General features: G+C 42.2%; 1 protein-coding gene across 1 annotated transcript in view; it reads left to right on the top strand.

Moving 5' to 3' along the window:
- Positions 1-19,020, top strand: part of Prmt3 (protein arginine methyltransferase 3) — an 89,012-nt gene that overhangs the window by 24,776 nt on the left and 45,216 nt on the right. Inside the window, exons 10-11 of the mRNA XM_032893541.1 lie at positions 6,453-6,552; positions 18,514-18,592. Of these exons, the coding sequence (XP_032749432.1) occupies positions 6,453-6,552; positions 18,514-18,592 (179 nt within the window). The remainder of the gene's footprint in view (positions 1-6,452; positions 6,553-18,513; positions 18,593-19,020) is intronic.

The raw sequence follows: 19,020 nt of genomic DNA, 5'->3' as shown, positions 1-19,020 counted from the left end.
CACCACAGCAGAAAGTCTTTTTTCCTTCATGACCATCTCGACACTTGCCCTGTCACTCATGTAGAGTGGCAGTGATGTCTCCAGGAACAGGCAGTGGAGTTTAGAGTGTGGTGACCCTGTGCATGCTCCTCTTCTCAATCAGAGGAGAGGTAGGGGGACATCCAAGGCAATGAAGTAACTCCCACCACAGTTCTTAGCGCTGTGGCAGGCCACTGCTCCTAGTTGCTTGTTGAATGAAAAACCTTGTCACTGTGTAGGTTTTTTTCTGATGGAAATTATCAGAGGCAATATTTGTATGACAGTACTGATGCTTGTGAAGCCTTGTCTCACTGTGCTAGGTGGCCTTGCTTAAGTTACATAGAGGAAATTGTTTGCTACTCCTTATTAGTGCCGTAATTATTAGAGAGGAAACCAGGCGTGTTTTCCAAAACTTGCACTTTTGGTTTTTTTTGAGACTCTCAGCTGTGTAGCCTACTCCTGTTTCAGCCATACATGACGTGTGGATCACACGCCCAGTTGCAGGAGTTCTGTCTATGTTCTTGTCTATCACAGCCTTGTCTTGTTATTTATTCCGTTCATTTTAACATAATCTAATATATGGAATTGGTAAATGGGTTATCAGTCAATCATGAATTTGAATGTTAGTAGTTCAAATTATTTAATAACAGCTTACTAACAGTGCTCAAACTGGGGTCTTCCACTTAACAATAAATTGCTAACATTCCTTTATTCTTTCTGTTGAGTTTAGAATGAGGAATATTTTAGTTATTTATTAAATTGTGTTAAATCTAAAATAGTCCATCCAACCAGCTATTCTGAGGCTGCTGATAGAAAAAAATATACTTAGAGTTTCAGGAGTGTTGTTGATGGCAAGAAAACTAAAACGTGCAAGAGAGTTCTTTTTCCTGTTGTTATATTTTTAACTACACAGAGAGTAATCATTCAGAAACATAAACTTAGCTGAGGATAGAAAGCTATTCAGCTGCCAGACAGTTATGTACTGCGTTTACTCTTAGATCTCTGCTGGATGTATTTTGCCATTTCGTCTCATCATTCAGACTTTGACATAGATGGAGAGTTGTCATGAGAGAGATGATCTATTTCACATTCAGAGATGCTTCTGTCTAGCATATTAACAAGATAAGAAAAACCTAGTGAGGCAGGATAGCCCAGCCAGCACTCAAGCCCCTGCCTAGCATATATGAGGCCTGGCTTTGACCCCAGCACCACAAACAGAATAAAAACAAAACCAAGGGCTGTTTTGACCTGCTGTCACGTTAATATAAGTGCCTTCTAGACTAAGACAAGAGCTCTCTCATCTTTTATCCCTAACACCTGCAAAGCAGATCGATGATGGACTGTTAGCAAAGGCTTTGAACTGATAAAAGCTTCCTGAAATGCCAGCTCCCCCTGGTTTGGCAGGGACACGAGTGGCTCCTGTGAACGCCTGCCTGGTGAGTGAGTAGATTAATGAATTTTCAACACCTAGCAGCACATCACATACTCAGTCAGTTAAGTTGTCCTCCTCGGGGGCCTGAGACCCTTATCTGCGTGAATCTGATGATTCTTTTCAGCACTGTCTTTACTGTAGCAGAGGTTAGTTACCTTGTTGTTCCACAGCCACATGCAAATGGATGCACTGAGTGGGGTGCTCATGCCCTGCTCTGAGCTGCATATCTCCCCTCCCCCCTTTTATCTACCATATAGTATTTGTTTTTAATTGATTATGTGTCCATGGCTAAGGAAACTAGTTGGGGAGTGTCTGAGGTCTGGGGTGGAGAAGGAGTCCTAGTCAGGGAATCATTCTTGCAGTCCTGCTTCAGCCCCTTTGGCACTCCCACCCTGTGCACCTCTGTGCTCCCCTCTGGGGCTTGTGTTGCTGTGTGCTGTGCACTTGAATGCATGAACCGGCCTGCTGATCTGATTCGCTCTTTATTCTCCCACCAAATTACCAGAATTTTTGGTCTGATACCTATTATAATATCTCTGCTTTTGTATTACAGTTTTAATTTATTATCATTCAATATGCTTGGATAACAAAAGATGATCAAATGTGTGGTTTGGACACTGAATTGAAATCCCAAGAGGGCTGTACCTATTACAGTATTCTCACACTGTCACTTTCAGCTTTTGTTGGCATACCGATATTCTTTTCTGTGATTTCTAGGATACTTGTCACCACTTTTAAAAGTCACTCATTTGATTGTGAATTCCTACTATGTTCTGTGCTCTCTTTCTGCTGTTTTTTTTTTTTTTTTTTTTTTTTTTTTTTTTTTTTTTTTTTTTTCAGAGCTGGGGACCAACCCAGGGCCTTGCGCTTCCCTAGGCAAGCGCTCTACCACTGAGCTAAATCCCAACCCTGTTCTGTGCTCTCTACCTGTGTATTTTCTCATGTTTCTTAAAATGTGAACTGGTCTGTTTATCTCAGTCACTGGGCAAACCGAATTGCAAACTTAATTGTGTACTACTTATTCTAAAGGTACACAAATGGTTCTTTGTTGTCATTAAGGAAAATCTGACTTCATTAACCGCACCTTTCAGCTCCCTGTAAGAGCTCTTTGATACAGTTCTTTATCAAATCAGTGTGTTTTCTGCCCAAAACACTGGAAGTTGAATGAATATGGGGGTTTCTACCAGAGCCAGCTCCGTCATGGAGATCCCGTTGTACCCTGTGCTGCTCACTGTCCTCCTCTCCTCTGATTGTCTTCCTGAGGGCACTGGTGTATGCAGCTCTTGCCTTCCCTCCTCTAGTGTCTTAATACAATAGATGAGACTGCTGCTTTGAAGACAGGAAATAAGCAGAGAGGGTTTTGCTGTAGCATGATTTCTACACTAAAACAAACTGGTAATTCAGTGCTTATTTGGTTAGTTGCGAGAGCTGCTTAAAGGGCTTACTACAGGGAAATATTTGCAAAGATTGAAGCTTTGGTAGCTGGGCAGCAGATTTGGCTAAAGAGATTGATTCATTTAGAATGCTTTTAGGCTAAAGTAAGACTGGGGCACACTTGGGTATCTAGGTTCGTCTGCAGGTCTTCCTCGAATAGGGAGTTAGCTGGTGCTGAAAAATGTGTGGAGCAGTCCAAACCCATGTTCCTGGGAACGATGGGCCTGTCTCTTCTGTGTATTTTTGGATCATGTTCTCTCTATGTCCATAACCAAGCAAGCAATTGCTGATGTTAGCAGCAAATCATAAATGGGCCAAGCAGACAGCTGTTCTCAGAGCAGGCCTTGTCTCCACACAGCCTTTCCAAGATGTGTCTGTGTGGGGAGGTGGGTCCTGCTCCCTTAAGAAGCATAAAGTATTTATGGCTGCTAAGGCCTTAGTATTTTAGAAACTAGCGAGCAGCTATAGTAATTTCTAAGGATTCCCTTGAAAAACTCAAAACTAAGCAAATTCTCCTCTTTCTATTTTTATATCAAATACTGCATAGATATAAACATACAGAAGCATAAGCGAGCAATAGAATGCATAAGTATTCATAATCATGGAGGAAAATTAACATACAGTGGTAACCATCACCAGGAAGAGAGCCTAACCGTCACCTGCTCTTCAGAAGCCATTTCATCCTCAGCCCTTCCCCAGTTAGACAGGCTGCCATGACTGCTCAACTCCACACATACGTCTATGCGATCTAAACCTACGAGCAGAGTGAGAGTCATCAGGAGAGAGCACCTGCTGACGTCCTAAGCGCTCACTTGGCTGGCTTCCAACGTGGTTATGCTGGTCTGCGTTGGCTCAGTCACACATAACAATTCTCATTTGAAGAATCTGCAGGGTTACAAGTACACCTTTGTAGGGGCCCATGTAATCCCCTTGCTCCCTTTCTTCCTCAAAACTGCTAAACCCTCTTGGTGAGCTAGTTGTTGCTTTGTGTGTCCTTTCTTTCCTTCCATAGATTTTTATTTTTTTAAAGATAGCCATGACATTATAGTCTGAATTTCACTGTAGGAGAGCCTCCAGAAAACCTAACTTATAGATGGGAAGCCCTCTTATCCTCCACCTACCTACATAGGCCTGCGTTTTGTAAGAAGCCAGTCAAGTATGAATCTGTAGACTCAAGATTTCATAAAGGGTGAGGGAAAAGTCTACTAGAAATTCAAGGCCCTGTCTTAAGAGAGGGGGAGGGAGGGAATGGAGAGAGGGGCGGGGGAAGGAGAGGAAGAGAAAGAAGGAGAGAGGAGAGGGACATAGACTTTCTGAAAATGAGTAATCAGCCTTTCATGTGTTATGGCCACCCAAGTATAAGTGTTTCCAAAAAAAAAAAAATGTACTTTAAAATGAATAGTTTGGTGTAACAATAATGCCTTGATGATGTTAGGGCATCTCTTCTTTATGCAGGAAAAACTCCCATGTAATTAAAATGGATGTTCTCTAATTGAGAACTTGGTTTAATTAGATAGCAACTTAATCTTCAGCCTACTTCCCAAAATGGTCATTTTAATTCTGTCATCTTAAGTCACAGAAAAGGGGGGTTGAAAACACATGTTAGTCATTAAGCATATATATAGGGCAAGGTTATAATAAGTTTTCTTTTCCTTCTGTTGGTTTTATTTTCTGTTTGGTTGGTTGATTTTGTTTGGTGTTTTTAATCCAAACCCCTCTTGAACTTGTAGCAATCCTCCTGTCTCAGCCTCTTGAGTGCTATGATAGCAAACTTGTATCACCATACTGTGTCTAAAAATAGTTTATGACTGGTCTAGATCCTCAGCCTCTCTGCACCATAGTGACTTTGCTGTTCTGTGCCATGTTTGAGATGTGTCTCTGGTGTTCACAAGTGTGTAGTGAGCAGGCCAGGCGCTAGTGTAGCGTCTCCCCATAATTACACTAGCCCAGGGAGATTATCGAGTTTGGTGAGTGTATGCAGCCACCCAAGAAGGTCTTGGTGCTGTGGCCCTGGCTTTTAACTCCCTGACTGCTGTAGCTTTGAATTCTGGGGAAATCCTGCCTCTGTTGTCATTGCTGCTCTGTTTTCCCTCTTTCTCTTTGTTTTTAAAGATGTAGCTACATAAAGGCATATATTCTTCATAAATGCAGATTTCTTTTCAGTCTGAAGTCTTTGTTGTTAATTTACTGTTACTGCCTTGTTAATCAGAGATGTTTTTGGGCACTCATCAGCCAACCAACACAACAGGAAAAGGGACTTTAAAAAGGCACTTTGTTCAACAAACAGCATGACTATTCTGGAAAAAAATACGGCATGTAACCAGCTTTCAGGGATTGTTTAACAAACTAGCACATAGGGTCAGCAAGGACTTTCTGAATAGAATTTCAGTGGCACGGGAACTAGTCCCTGATGTCAGCAGATGGGATTACATGAAACTAAAAACCTTTGCATAGCAAACTATCAGCAGAGCACACAGAATGGAAGACCAGCTTTGCTAGCTAAGTGTCAGTCACATAGGGGCTAACGCCTAGAATTTACAAAAAAAAAAAAAATGCAAAAACTAAACACCAAAAGAGTAAAACTGTCAGACAACAAATGGGCTAATGAAGTAGAGTTCTCAAAAGAAGAAATACAACTGGCCAATGATTACTTTAAAAAGTGTTCAACATCTCCCCAGGCATCAGAGAAATGCAAATTAAAAAATTAAAACTACTCTTCTCTCACCTCACCTTAGCCAGGCTAGCTGCCCTCAAGAAATCTGACAACAAATATTGGAGAGGATGCGGAGAAAGATAGCCCTTACTCATTGCTGGTGGGGGTGCAGATTAGTACAAATATTAAGAAAGTCAGGTTGGAGGGGCTCAAAAACCTAAAGGTAGAGCTACTGTCTAACCAGCCGTTCATCCCAGGCACTTGCCTACTGCAGAGGTGTTTGCACTCCCGTGTTCATTACTGCTCTGATGCCCACCAGCAGATGAAGAGAGAATGAAATGTGGTATATGTGCAAAGTAGAATATGACTCATCTATACAGAAAAAGAAAATTTACAGGAAAATGGATGGAAAGCGTAATATTAAACGAGGTGATACAAACTCAGACAAAAGTCCTCCTGTTTTCTCATTGTAGACTCTAGCCTATAATGTATAGTGTTTATATGTATATGTGGATATAGTATAGCTTAGAAAGGAGACCAAGAGAGCTTTATGTTAGGTGGTGAGGAAAGAGAATGCAGGTAAGAGAACATGAATTGTGGAAAAGGACATTAAGCTAACCCCAGCCCCAGTATCAACCCCATCATTGTTTTTTCTTCCTTTCTGTGGTGTAAGTACATAAAATTTAATTGATAGTGAATGTGTGAAACCCTGAGTGAAGCCCTCTGGCTTCTGAATGGCCTTTCTAACCGCAGAAGTTCCCTGAGACGTAGAGTTTGCAAGTGGGTAGTGTTGGAGCAGCTACACTAATCCAGCTGTGCAGTGTCTCATTTGTGAGTTAAGTAAAATATGATGATATTTCTTTAAACAGTTTGTAAAACACTTAACAGGCTAATCTAATTCATTATAACTTTCAGGCTAAATAAACTTGAAGATACCATTGTACTAATTAAAGGAAAGATCGAAGAAGTGAGTCTTCCTGTGGAAAAGGTGGATGTTATTATATCAGAGTGGATGGTAAGTAAAGTAAAAAGAGAACTTTTAAATGAACATGGTAGGAGTTTTTACACATATATTTGATGATGACTATGGCAGCAGCTGTGTGGTGGCTGGTTTCACATGGTGCTGGCTTTGTGGCCTCTGCAGTTGTTGCAGACCTGTTCTTCTGCTGGGTAGCTTTGTAGGGATAACTGAGGACTGACCAGGATGTGCTGGGGCTGGGCTGTCCAAGTGTCTCCATCCTGCCCACTGTTCTCTCCTGTGTTATGTAGCCTCATAGAGTATGTTAAAGCCTTGGTCAGGGCAGAATACCTAACTATATGATTAGCTAACTGGTGGTAGTTACCAGTGGATAGGGATTATTGATACATATTGATACAAATGGATGAAATCTGAAAAGTTGCAGCTTTCCTGTGTGGGAAATTGAAGGCTTTTTAAAAGGTCTGTTTGATATTATTACATGATAGTATATTGTCATGTGATAATTTTTTATCAAAACAATTTCAAAATGGCTTAAGTTATAAATTTTCTGTAGTTTTTTTTTTTTTTTTTAAAGTGGGCATAGTGACAATACAGCAAAATAGTAACTTTGGGGGCTTTTGAAGTGTTAGGATTTAATAGTGTCCAGTCTGGAGGGAGTGTCACATGGGTGTGGCCATATGTTTGTGGCCTAGCGTGTCGTTCCGGGAGGCAGGCCCTGCAGCCCTCTGGTCTCCCTCGGGCTGTTGGAGGTTGAGCTTTGTGTTCAGCTGGGGACGCCCCTGCAGCGTGCGCTGTGAGGACGAGTGCTCTTCTCTTGTCTCCTCTGCCCTAAGGGATGGAAACTCATATATGCATTATCACTGCACAATTTTTAAGTAATAATGCAAATGATTGTTAAGCACACCCATCTATTTACACGCACTTTGCTTATCGCTGTGTTTCCTGAAGTAATCTCACGTGGCTTGCTGTGGTCAGGGTGAGGACAGACAAGACCTATACGTGCTGCTGGTCTCTTTCATTTCCTACTTCTCTGTGGCTTCACTTGTGGGAGTGCTTTGCCTTGGCTGTCGGCTCCTTAGAGACACATGCCGTCTGTTCCCGCATGCCCTTTTCTCCATTTATTTTATTCTGTTTTATAAATTGTTATTGCAATTATATCATTACATCATTGTGCCCTTCTTTTATCTCTCCAACCTGTCCCAGTTGTGTATGCCCGTGTGTGGGTGTGTATGGTTGTGCGTGTGAGTGTGTGCTAGATACATACGTGTGCTCAGTCTACATAATGTTCCTCGTGTGTTGTTTTCAGACCTGAAACATGGTTAGCTTTTGTGCTTTAGTCGAACCTTCTGTCACAGCCATCACAGCGTCTGTTGTTATGAAACCTCGTTTCTCCAGAGGAGGAGCCACGATTCACACAGTACTGGCAGATCCCATCACGTGTCTCAGTGTGAATAAGTGATGGCGGCCTCTCCTCATAGGAGAGCTTGTCCTGACAGAAATTCATTGGCCCCGACACAGTTGTGTTTGTGATTTCCTGTGTAAGTGCGAAGGCAGATGACGTATGGCAGGTTGAGGGCGTTGCTGTGAGTCGGCCTGAATGCTTAGCCCCTTTCTTTACCTCTGGAGCATGATGGAGCTTCTCAGTACCTTGGTTTCCTGCTCTGTAAAATGAGGAAACAGCAGTACTCACTTCGTGGGCTTCAGCGACAATCAGATGAGCTGCTGCTTGCAGACGTCTCAAGATGGCTCTGGAAACAGCTGTTCGGTTTCGGACAGTAACACAGCGAGTGAATGAGTCCCTAGACTGGGTTGTGAAGCATGGGATGGCTGAGTAACTGCCCAGATGGCTCTACTGGACAGCAGGCCCTGCAGATACTGTGCCAGGATGCATCCTGTTCTCCTTCCTTTCAGACATGACATTCGAGTCATCCCAGGTTTGTCTGCTATTACCAACCCCTTTCAGTTCTGGAGAGCAGCTGTGACCTTGGTGTCCTGGATGATGAGGACAGTGGCACCTGCACCGTGCTTTCCTCTTTGTGGCTGACATGCTGTCTTGTAGATGTTGTGGGATCTTAGTGTTTGTTTCTTAACCACTGTTCACTGTTTAGCAAATCTGTATTTCAGAATGTCAGTGCCAGCTGCCCTTTGACAGTAACCTCTCCGTGCTTCACTTTTCAGTCATCTCTTAAACATGAGCACACTCACAAGTTCTCCTTCATGTGCCCTTCAGTCCTGTATCCCTGATTCAATGGCTGTGAACATCTTCTTCTTTCCTTAGCTGCTGGGCAGTTTCTTGGGTCATACTTTTTCAGTGTCTTGGGAAGAACTGGTTCCAGCCTGAGTTCTTTCCCTGCAGATAACTGTTTTCATGTAAGTAGCTCATCAATATGTATTTGAATCTGTCCAGTTTCCCTGGAGGCCATATTCTTTTGGGCTGCAGTTGTCTGATCATCTTAGGCCTTGTCTTTGACACATCTGCCCTGTCATAGCCTCTGCTTCAGGACCCCAAGTGCCGAGTGTCTGGTCTCTTGGTAAGGTTTTTTGTTTTGTTTTGTTTCAGTTTCTAGTCCTTGCTCTGGGTTACATTTTTCTCCAAGTCCTTCCTGATTGTTGCTGCCTTTGTCTTATATGGTGATTGCTAATTCTTCACTTGATTCATTTCCCTGGTTTTCAAGCCTTTTCAGCATCTCATCTTGTTGCTTTACCTTCTGTCTTTGAACTCCATTCCTGTTTCATGATAAGTAATGTTCATGTGCCCATAAGTCGTGCTCCTTACCAGGCTGGAATCTATGTCTTTTTGCACCTTATTCTCTCTCATTTATTGTGTAAAATGATGGGATGGAACTGCCACGCAATGTTGTGTAGCTGTTGTGCCTTGCTTTGTTTTGTTTTTGTTTTTCTACCTCTGCATATGTATGTACTCTGCCGACTGCTCTGATTGATGAGTGGGTGACTTCCTGACCATCTTTTCCTTCCTGGATCATCTCTCCAAGAAACAGTGTGAGGGTGGTGTCTTTCTAAGTCAGGGGCACTCAAGGCTCATCTCCCTTTCCTTCCCTAAAGGTCTTTGAAGTTTTGATTCCATTCAAGAATTTGAAAGATTTACCTAAGATGAACATTCACAGACTGTTGAGTCATGTACAGATAGGTAACATGGCTATTAAGGGCCTGATACTTCCAAAGCTAATTTGGCTCTGGACCTGCAGCATTCCTACTTCCCACATCCTTGGAGTTCAGTCATTCTGCCTTTGTAGGTACAGTTTCTTGGGAACTTCCACTCACACAGTGGAACAAAGCCCCTTGTCAACTTGAAACACAGGAAGCACACAAGGAATTTACCTTATTGACTCTGGCAGGATTATAGATTACTGGCTTTGGCTCAGATCTTCGAGCCACATCAAGCATTAAATTGGGGCTTTGCATTTCCCTGAGGCTGATTTGTGCTTGAAAGTCCTTCGAAGTGGGTGGAGTGGGGAGGAAGTGTTTGACCACAGGGTACCAAGCTGTTTGGGTGGGCTCCTAAATTCACTGCATGTCTGGCCTTGTTTTTTGGAGTCCTCACTGAAGTGCACCCCAAGCTTCTTTACCAGGTTTAGCAAATGCCCTTAGGATTGATTCTTATTGATGCATCTAACAAGATGGCCTTTTCCTATTGTATATTTGTTGTATTTAGAAAATTGAGGTCTTGTTCTTTTTACTCTCTAATCATACTGCTAGTTAACATTTTCTCTAGCCTTAAAATTGTATGTGTGTGTGTTTGTGTGTGTGTATGCATGTGTATCTAGTATGTAATCTAGTGTGTTTATGGTATTATAGTATAAGTACTAGAGGCTAAGTAATTTATAGATAGAGAAAATAAAATTTTATAAAATTTCACAGTTTCAAGCTGGAAGGCCACGGTCAAGGACATGTCTGTCAGGTTCTGGTGTCTGCTGCCAAAAATAGTACCTTGTTGCTGTGTGTGCTCTAGAGGGACAGACACTGTCTTCACATAGATGAGAATAGAAGAGGGCAAGCCCACCACCTCAAGTGTGACAGGCTTCCTTCTCACGGCTCAATTACTTTATAGAAATCTCCAGTTCCATGTTTTTGAGAAGAGGTCTTCCAGACTGGCCTCACACTGGCAGAGTATAGCCCTGGCTGGCCCTGAACTCAGGAGCTCACTGTGCACCTGCGTTAGCCGTGTGCTGGGATTGTACGCATGCTCTGTCACGTCTGGCTTTCCTTCCAGCTCCTGCAGTCAATTAATGTTTAGTTAGCATACAAAATAAATGGCTTTCTTATAACATTTTCACATATGTATGTCATGGTATGTTGCTTATAATCCCACAGTGGCCTGCCTTCCTACTGGTCCCTTTCCTCCTCTATGTGGCTTCCTTCTGCCTCATGTCATTCATATAACAAGTAAATGTGTGTGTGTAAATCAGGTTGACTTCATGTGAGAGAAAGCACGGAACTTGTCCTTCCTGTTATCCTTACTCTCCCTCCTGTAGGCTCCTCCCTCTTCTATAGTTCCATCGATTTTTCTTGTCCTATGTATGAATTTTTTAAATACAAAGTTTGCATATGAGAGAAAAATTTATTTGCCTTTCTTATTTTACTTCATAGCAGTACATTGTTGGTTTATCTTTAATATATGAATTTGGGGAGACACATTGGATCCTAGCACACTCGGCTAGGTCTCTCTAATATGATTGTCTTTATTAAAGGTGCTGACTTATACTTTGGTTGTTCTCTAAGTGTGGGCTGCTTGGTTATGATTAATCATTCCCCTGAATTTGCTGTGTGAACTCTTGCTTTAGATTTGCGTCATGGCCTTAAGCCTGAGAGCCGAGTCTGGGGTAAAGGTGCATGTGTTCTGAGATCTTGAGATGTGATGCTTTTTTATAGTTTCCTAAACACCACCGGTGTAAGGGGAAGGGTATTGTACTGATCAGGTCAGAGTGCCATCTAGTGGGAGGAAGGTTTTTAAGCTTTAGAGGGTTCCAAACTGAGAAGCACCAAGAAGAGGAGGGGCGCCTTGCTCTCCAGACACCATGGCACTAGAGAGTAAGTGCTGTGTGGTCGGGGTCAGCAGGAGGGCCTTGGTATTGCATGACAGTGGCCAGCACATACAAGGTTCCTAGCAGGAGTAGCCATGTTCATTCTCCCTTACACAAAGGTAGTAACCACTTAAAGGAATAGGAAACAGTAGCTCTTCTGACAAATGGTTATTTCACATGGGTATAATTTCACCATCTTTTGATTACTGCTAATATAAAAATATTAAAAACTTACCCTTCATCTTTCCCGTTATTCAGGACCTGTCCCATCTTCCACCAGAATCTGTGAAGCCCTGGTGAAATGTGCATCTCAAGCCCATGGAATGCTCATTCGTTAAACTTCCATTCTGAGGCAGAGTAGAGAGCAGGGCACCGTGCACACAGACCTGCAGTTGTGCTCAGCGCAGTGCTCTGCACACTCTTCTATTCCTTTTTCAAATATACATCTCTTTAAACCCACATGTTGATTCTACTGACTGCTGTAGCTACAGCCTTTAAATGTATTCCTTTCAAACTGTTCCTCTGTGGCTTCTGCTGTGATTGATCCTGGTTTCTGTTGTGGTCATGGCTTCTGCTGTGATTGTGGCTTCTGCAGCAGTGTTGAATTTCAACTCTCAGCAAACGCTCTGAGGCCTGTGGGCACCATATTGATTCTCATTTTCTTTGTGATAAAGGAGCAGACTCTACTGTCTTCCTTCAGACTTGTTCACGCCTGCTTCATGATTGTGTATCTGCCGTGTGGACTGTCCTTCTCTGGTTTAGGGCGCATGTGTTCCTTGTCTTTAAATGGAGCGCGATGCGTCACTTGAATAACATTGATTTCAGCCTTACGTTTATGTTCAAGTCAACCATGGAGGCTTCTTACTCTGTAGGTCGTTTCCAGTGTTGTGCAGTTATCACGTGCACATCCATCAGGGTGGCTCTGTGCTCTCATAAAAGGTGGCTTCTCCCATGATGAAGTGCGCTTGGTTCATGGTCATAGTTTTGGTTCTTTAGTCTTACTGGACTCTTTCAATGTTTATATTAGAATGCCATATGTATTTCTGCCATTTCCCATTTATTTTTGTTTTTGTGATACTGATGGTTGAACCGAGGGTCTTGTTCACACTGGGCAAGTCCTTGACCTCTGAACCACATCCCCAGTCCTTCCCTTTAAACTGTTTCTATATTTAAGTGGGTATCTTATGTAGAAAATACAGATGATTCCTAAAATAAGATATACCCCAGCTTATGACTTGTCAACTTTATGTTTAAAATCCTTCTGGTGGGGGTTGGGGATTTAGCTCAGTGGTAGAGCGCTTGCCTAGCAAGTGCAAGGCCCTGGGTTCGGTCCCCAGCTCTGAAAAAAAAAGAAAAAAGAAAAAAAAATCCTTCTGGTGTTTGCATAGCAGGGGCATAGCTAGATCATATTGTGGATATGGTTTAGTTTTTTGGGTTTTTTTTAATATCTATTTTATGCTAATGGGTGTTTTGCCTCAGGTATGTATGTACAACACGTACATGTCTGTATGTATGTGCAACATGTATGTGTCTGTATGTATGTGCAACATGTATGTGTATATGTGCAACATGCACGTGTCTGTATGTACATGCAACATGTATGTGTCTTTGTGTAACATGTACATGTCTAGTGCCAATGGAAGCCAGAAAAAATGTCAGATCCAATGCAGCTGAAGTCACAGGAGGTTATGAGCCTCCACTTGGGTTGTAGGAATTTAACTCAGGTTTTCTGCACAATCAACCAGTGAGGTTAAACACCAAGCCATCTCTCCAGTCTTCAAACGTAATTTTTTTTTGAGGCCCTTCTCATTTCCACAGTAGCTACACTAGATCCTACTCCCACCACTTGAGTAAGTATACTCCATATCTCTTTCTGTGCCTTTTTATGAGGTCTGAGTTTTGATGTTAAATTCCTTTCCCCCTTACACTCAGTCTTAAATCCACTCTTGGGCCTTTTGCTGGGCAGTTTGATGACACCAACTGTGTAGTGTTGAATGTGCTCTGAATTCAGTAGATGTGTTAGGTCCCATGGCTGTGTTATGGGTTAGATCCTGTAGGCTTGTTACTTGTTGAAAGCAATCTTTTATTTTTTTTTTCCTCTAAATCACTTCAGATGACTCTCATCAGTCTTTCTCCAGTGTAACTGATTATTTTAAACTCTCTCATAACTTGGTTTTGCTTAGGGGTGTTTTAGTCATTTGGTTATTTGAAATTAGGAAAGATGCTTGTATCTATCTGCCTTTTTAAAATCACCTATGAACCTGTATCGGGAAGACATCATGAACATGTTAGGAGTCAGCTTCCTGTTTTCAGGAATGTGAGTCCGCAACCATGGTTTAATTTTTGTGTGTTCTTTTGTGGCTCTTAAGTTTTGAAGGGCAAACGCAGTATTTAATTTTATGAAGGCAGACTGCCCCGTGAGCGTCATAGGAGGCAATACCAGGTGTAATCCTTCCAGATGGTGCCCACAGGTGAGGCAGCAGCCTGTGAAATTGTACTCTGAATTGCACTGCAGAGGAGTGGGGCGTTAGGAGCCAAGCTTTCTGCTATCAGTACTAAACGACTTGGTTCAGAACCAAGGACAGTTCCCAGGAAGTTAAAGGCTGTTAGTCACCTGGGAAGCCTTTAGTAGAGTGAAGTTCAGCAAACTGGAAAGTTAAGAGGAAGGATGGTTGCTGTTAACAGTTCATACACCGTCTTCACCCACTCGCTTTCAATGAGCTGTGTTAATTTTCTTGGTGCCATCTACGTATTAGTTCTACAGATAATCTGCATGTCTCATAATCTTCCACTGTTTCTGAGCTTACCAAGATGCCACTGTAATAATTTTAATTCTGACCCCATTTAACGTGTTCTCTGGGAAGATTTTATTTTAGAATACTTCCGTCCTGCAGTACCCATGTCATCTTAATATAAATGTGTAATCACCCAGTCAGGCAAATCAAATAGAAATTCAGACCTTGGCCTCTGTCATCAAACCAGGTTCACATTCTGCTTCAGTTCATTCACTATCGATGTGACTGGGTTGTGTGTGTGTGTCTGAACTGTTTCCATTTCTAAGCGTTGGTTTCTTCTTTAGGTGATGGCTGTGGCAAGTGTATTTTGTGAGATAGTTAAGTGAGCATTATAAAGCACAGGCAACACCATTACTAGCAGTTTTGGTTTTAAAAAAGAAACTGTCACTTTAGGTAACCTTATTTTATTTTGTGCCAGAACATTTTAAAAGCAAGCTTCCTTTATTTTATCAGTGTGTGTGTGTGTGTGTGTGTGTGTGTATATATATATATATATATATATGTATATATATTTATATATGCGTACGTTGCTGTTCTTATTCAGAACCTCTTGCTTCAGACAGTGTGGACCATGTGCTGTGGAGCTGACATTGCAGGGCCATTTATGATTGGCTGAGAAAAAATGGTCAAGGAATAGATGCAGATGAAGGACAAAGAAGGGAGCATACATAGTGGCATCAGAGAAATCTACTTTAATGTTTAACAATTTAGAAATTACATAAGTACCAGGAAAACCAGTAACCAGTGAAATTGTCAAGCTCTGAGTCTTCAGTAGCATGACAGAGCTTCCAACTGAGACATGTATATCTGTTGTTTAAGAGAATGTTTTCCCATTGGCTGGCTGTCTCCCCAATGTTGTGTTTGTTTGTGTTTTTGTGTGTGTGTGTGTGTGTGTGTGTGTTGTATGTGTGTGTGTGTGTGTGTGTGTGTGTGTGTGTGTTTGTGATGGTGATGGTGATGGTGATGTTTCATTATGTAGTCCTGGCAGCCCTGGAGCTTACTATGTCCACCAGGGTGACCTTGAACTCACAGAGATCCCCCTAAGTGCTGGGATTAAAGGTACATCTCATCACACTCAACCAATTCCCCTGTTCTTTCATTTAGGGCGTACCAACAATGTTGGCATAATAGAAGCTCATATGGGAACAGAATTAGAATGGAAAACTGATTATAGAGAGAGCCATAGAGAGAGAAGGTGAAGTGGAGATGGGAAGAGGTGGTTTGTAGCTGTTTGCTTCTGTCCATGCAGCACTGATGAAAGCCCTTACCGGGGTTGGGGATTTAGCTCAGTGGTAGAGCGCTTGCCTAGGAAGCGCAAGGCCCTGGGTTCGGTCCCCAGCTCCGAAAAAAAGAACCAAAAAAAAAAAGCCCTTACCACCGCCTCTGTGAAAGATATGTTGGTCTCCATGGCTGCCAGGTGCTTTATGCCTAGGGCTGTGTATGGACCACTGGCTTCTTTGCTTTTGGAAGTCTCTATTAACCACTGAGTAGAACGGGATCCTGTGTGTATGGAGGGTATTTGTGCACAAGTAGTTGCATCCCTTGATTACTTTAGAAGAGACTCTCAGAGTTGGAAGTTGAACTGATTCTGATAGTTTGAGCAAATTATTTTTATTGTGCTTAAAATTGTATTTCTTGGTTATAATTATAAAGATGTTTTGAGAAATTTTATGTTTCTGCCTAGTTTGATTGAATAATTCAAGAAATATGTATTATGAGGGTATTGGCTAGTTTGTCAACTTGACAGTTGTTAGGGTCCTTTTAAAAGAAGGCACCTGACTTGCGAAAACAACCCCACCAGATTGGCCTGTGCATTCTCTGTGTGGCATTCTCTTTTCTTTTCTGCACACTGGTGTTTTGACTGCATGTATGTATGTATGAGGGTGTCAGATCCCCTGGGACTGGAGTTACAGACAGGTACGAGCTGCCACATGGGTGCTGCAGATTGAATCCAGGACCTCTGGAAGAGCCATCTCTTCAGCAAGACTTTTTTTTAATTGATGATTGATTTGGGAGGCCAAGCCCATTGTAAATAGTGTACCATAGGCAGGTGGTCTGGAGTTGTGGAAGAAAGCAGGTTTTATGTATGAGTGCTTTGTCTCCATGTATGTCTGTATACCATATGTGTTACTGGTGCCAGAAGAGGGCATTGGATTCCCTGAAACTGGAGTTAGTGATGGTGATGAGCCATCATGTCATGGCTGAGAATTGAGTTCAGTCCTCTGGAATATCAGCCAGTGCTTTTAGCCAGTGAGCCATCTCTCCAGGACTTCAATTCTCTCTCTCTCTCTCTCTCTCTCTCTCTCTCTCTCTCTCTCTCTCTTTCCTTCCTTCCTTTCTTCCTTTCCTTCCTTCCTTTCTTTCCTTCTTTTTCCTTCCTTCCTTTATTTATTTCCTTCTTTCCTTCCTTCCTTCCTTTCTTCTTTTTCCTTCCTTCCTCCTTTTTATTTTTTTTTTTCCCCCCTTTTCTTTTCTTTCTTTTTTTTTTTTTTTTTTTCTTTCTTTCTTTCTTTCTTTCTTTCTTTCTTCCTTCCTTCCTAAATCCCCAACCCCCTTTCTTCCTTTCTTTCTTTCCTTCTTTCTTCTTTCTTTCTATTTTTTTACTTTATTTTATTTTGAATTTTGGTTTTTCAAGACATGAGTTCTTTGTGTAGCCCTGGCTGTCCTAGAACTCTTAACTGTTGACCAGGTTGGCCTTGAATTTAGAGATTGGCCTTTCTCTGCTTTCCAAGGGATTAAAGGTGTGCACCACCCATGCCCAACTTTAGGCAATCTTTTTAAATCTTGGGTAAACAGATGTCTCACTTTTAAGAATTCCTTGACATAAATAATGATTCACTTTCGCCAATGCAAAGATGTCCATTTATAGTCATTCCTGTGCATAGATGTATATGAATGTATATGTATGTGTTGGTAGAATGTCATATATCCCATGTTCCCTGAACATGAGAGCATAGTAACAGGTGCTACTGTTTAGGATTTAGCATACGACTGATATACCTGTTCAGAGTTTCCTTCTGAGCCTTTGTTTCTGTGGTGTAAGCACATCTGCAACTCAGCATGGCTGCCTGGACAGTCTCTTATCCATGGGTTAGTTTGTGTAGAGGAGGTTGTCCCAAGGCAGAGGCAGTCATCAGACCTGTTTCTGGGTTACTCACCTATGGGGATGGTTTTGGGTCTGCTGCCTTCTTTGTTCTGTTTGTTTATGCGGTTAAAGAATTAAGTGTTTATTTCACCAGAAAATAATGCGTACATAGAACAAGGGAGAAACAGTCTCTGTTGGAGGGCTGGTGTGAGGTGCAGCTGTGCTGAGGGATGTGGCCCTGGAGGGGAAGAGTAGCTGCAGCATGTGACTGACAGTACGCAGTGTGTGTACCAATAGAATATGGCGTGTTAGGACCCCAAGAGTGTCTCCTTTCCCTGGGAAGGGCTCACTGGTGTTTCTTGAAATCTGGTTGCAATGGGATCCTGCTCCTTGAGCTGAACACGCCACCATTTCTTGAAGATGCTGGTGTCTGGCAAGTAGAAGACAAACTGTAGTGGGAAAGTGTAACACTTACTCAGAATATGGGCAGCCACCGTGTTGTATTAACTCCTAGTTTCCTTTGTGAACCTCTCTGAATGAATGAATGCTCATTCTGCTCCTTGATTTAAATTCACCTGCTGAGTTCTGGTAGTGCTGTCTGTGTGCACACCAATGAAAGCTCTCTAGATAGTGAATGCTTTGGGAAGTGGCACTTTGAGGTGGGCTGTCATGTGCACGCCAGGATGTGTGGTAACATCTGTGTCTCTACCCAGAGGATGCCAGCAGTGTTTCCACCCTCATCTCCACTGTGAGGCTGAGAGAGATAAAGTCTATCAGGACCAGTACTCCCAATTACCCGTGTAACATGCCAGGAGGCTGCAGGGCTGAGGAAGAAAGAGTATACTGAAAAGTGGGGTATAGGTGCAGATTCTATACTTGCCACCATGAAAACCAGCTGGGTCCTCTTCACACCCAGACCTGGCTTTCCAGTGCGTACCCTCCATAGAACTTCTATACATACAATGACAGAGTTACACAGCAAAAGAAGGTACTTGTTGAAAGGGCTATTAGCTGCTCCGATTGGTGTCTTGTGGCATTGCCCATTCCTGACACTCATCTTTTCCTTTCTGTGCAGGGCTATTTTCTTCTTTTTGAGTCGATGTTGGATTCTGTCCTTTATGCAAAGAGCAAATACTTGGCAAAAGGGGGATCGGGTAAGTACGCCTTTCAGTATTAGTCTGATCTCAAGATGGTACAACCAAATGAGCCTTTGAACACTGAGACACTGTACATGGCTGAGTCTGAGTACAGATAAAAGACGTTTCCATTGGAAAGAGCCCTTGTCACTTAAGATATGGGGAGTCCAAGGTCATAGTTTCTTAGGACATCTATTAAAAGTTTTTTGTTTGTTTTATAAAAACCTAAGGACTATGTTTTTAATAATAATGGGAAGTTTTTAGTATTCAAATTAAAATGAGTCAGAAGCATCTTTTTAGTTTTTAACCTTTTGTCATTTACTCTGTTTTCCTTGCTTAATTTTAGCCAAAGGCCAATAGCATGTTTCATTTTGAGTTGGAGACTGTTTGCTTAAATGGCAAATTTTCCTTACCTCACTAACTTATGAGCGTCTCTACTCTGTGTT

This window comes from Rattus rattus, chromosome 2, assembly GCF_011064425.1.
Source record: "Rattus rattus isolate New Zealand chromosome 2, Rrattus_CSIRO_v1, whole genome shotgun sequence".
NCBI classification, from domain to species: Eukaryota; Metazoa; Chordata; class Mammalia; order Rodentia; family Muridae; genus Rattus; species Rattus rattus.
This window is presented reverse-complemented; position numbering and strand designations above follow the sequence as displayed.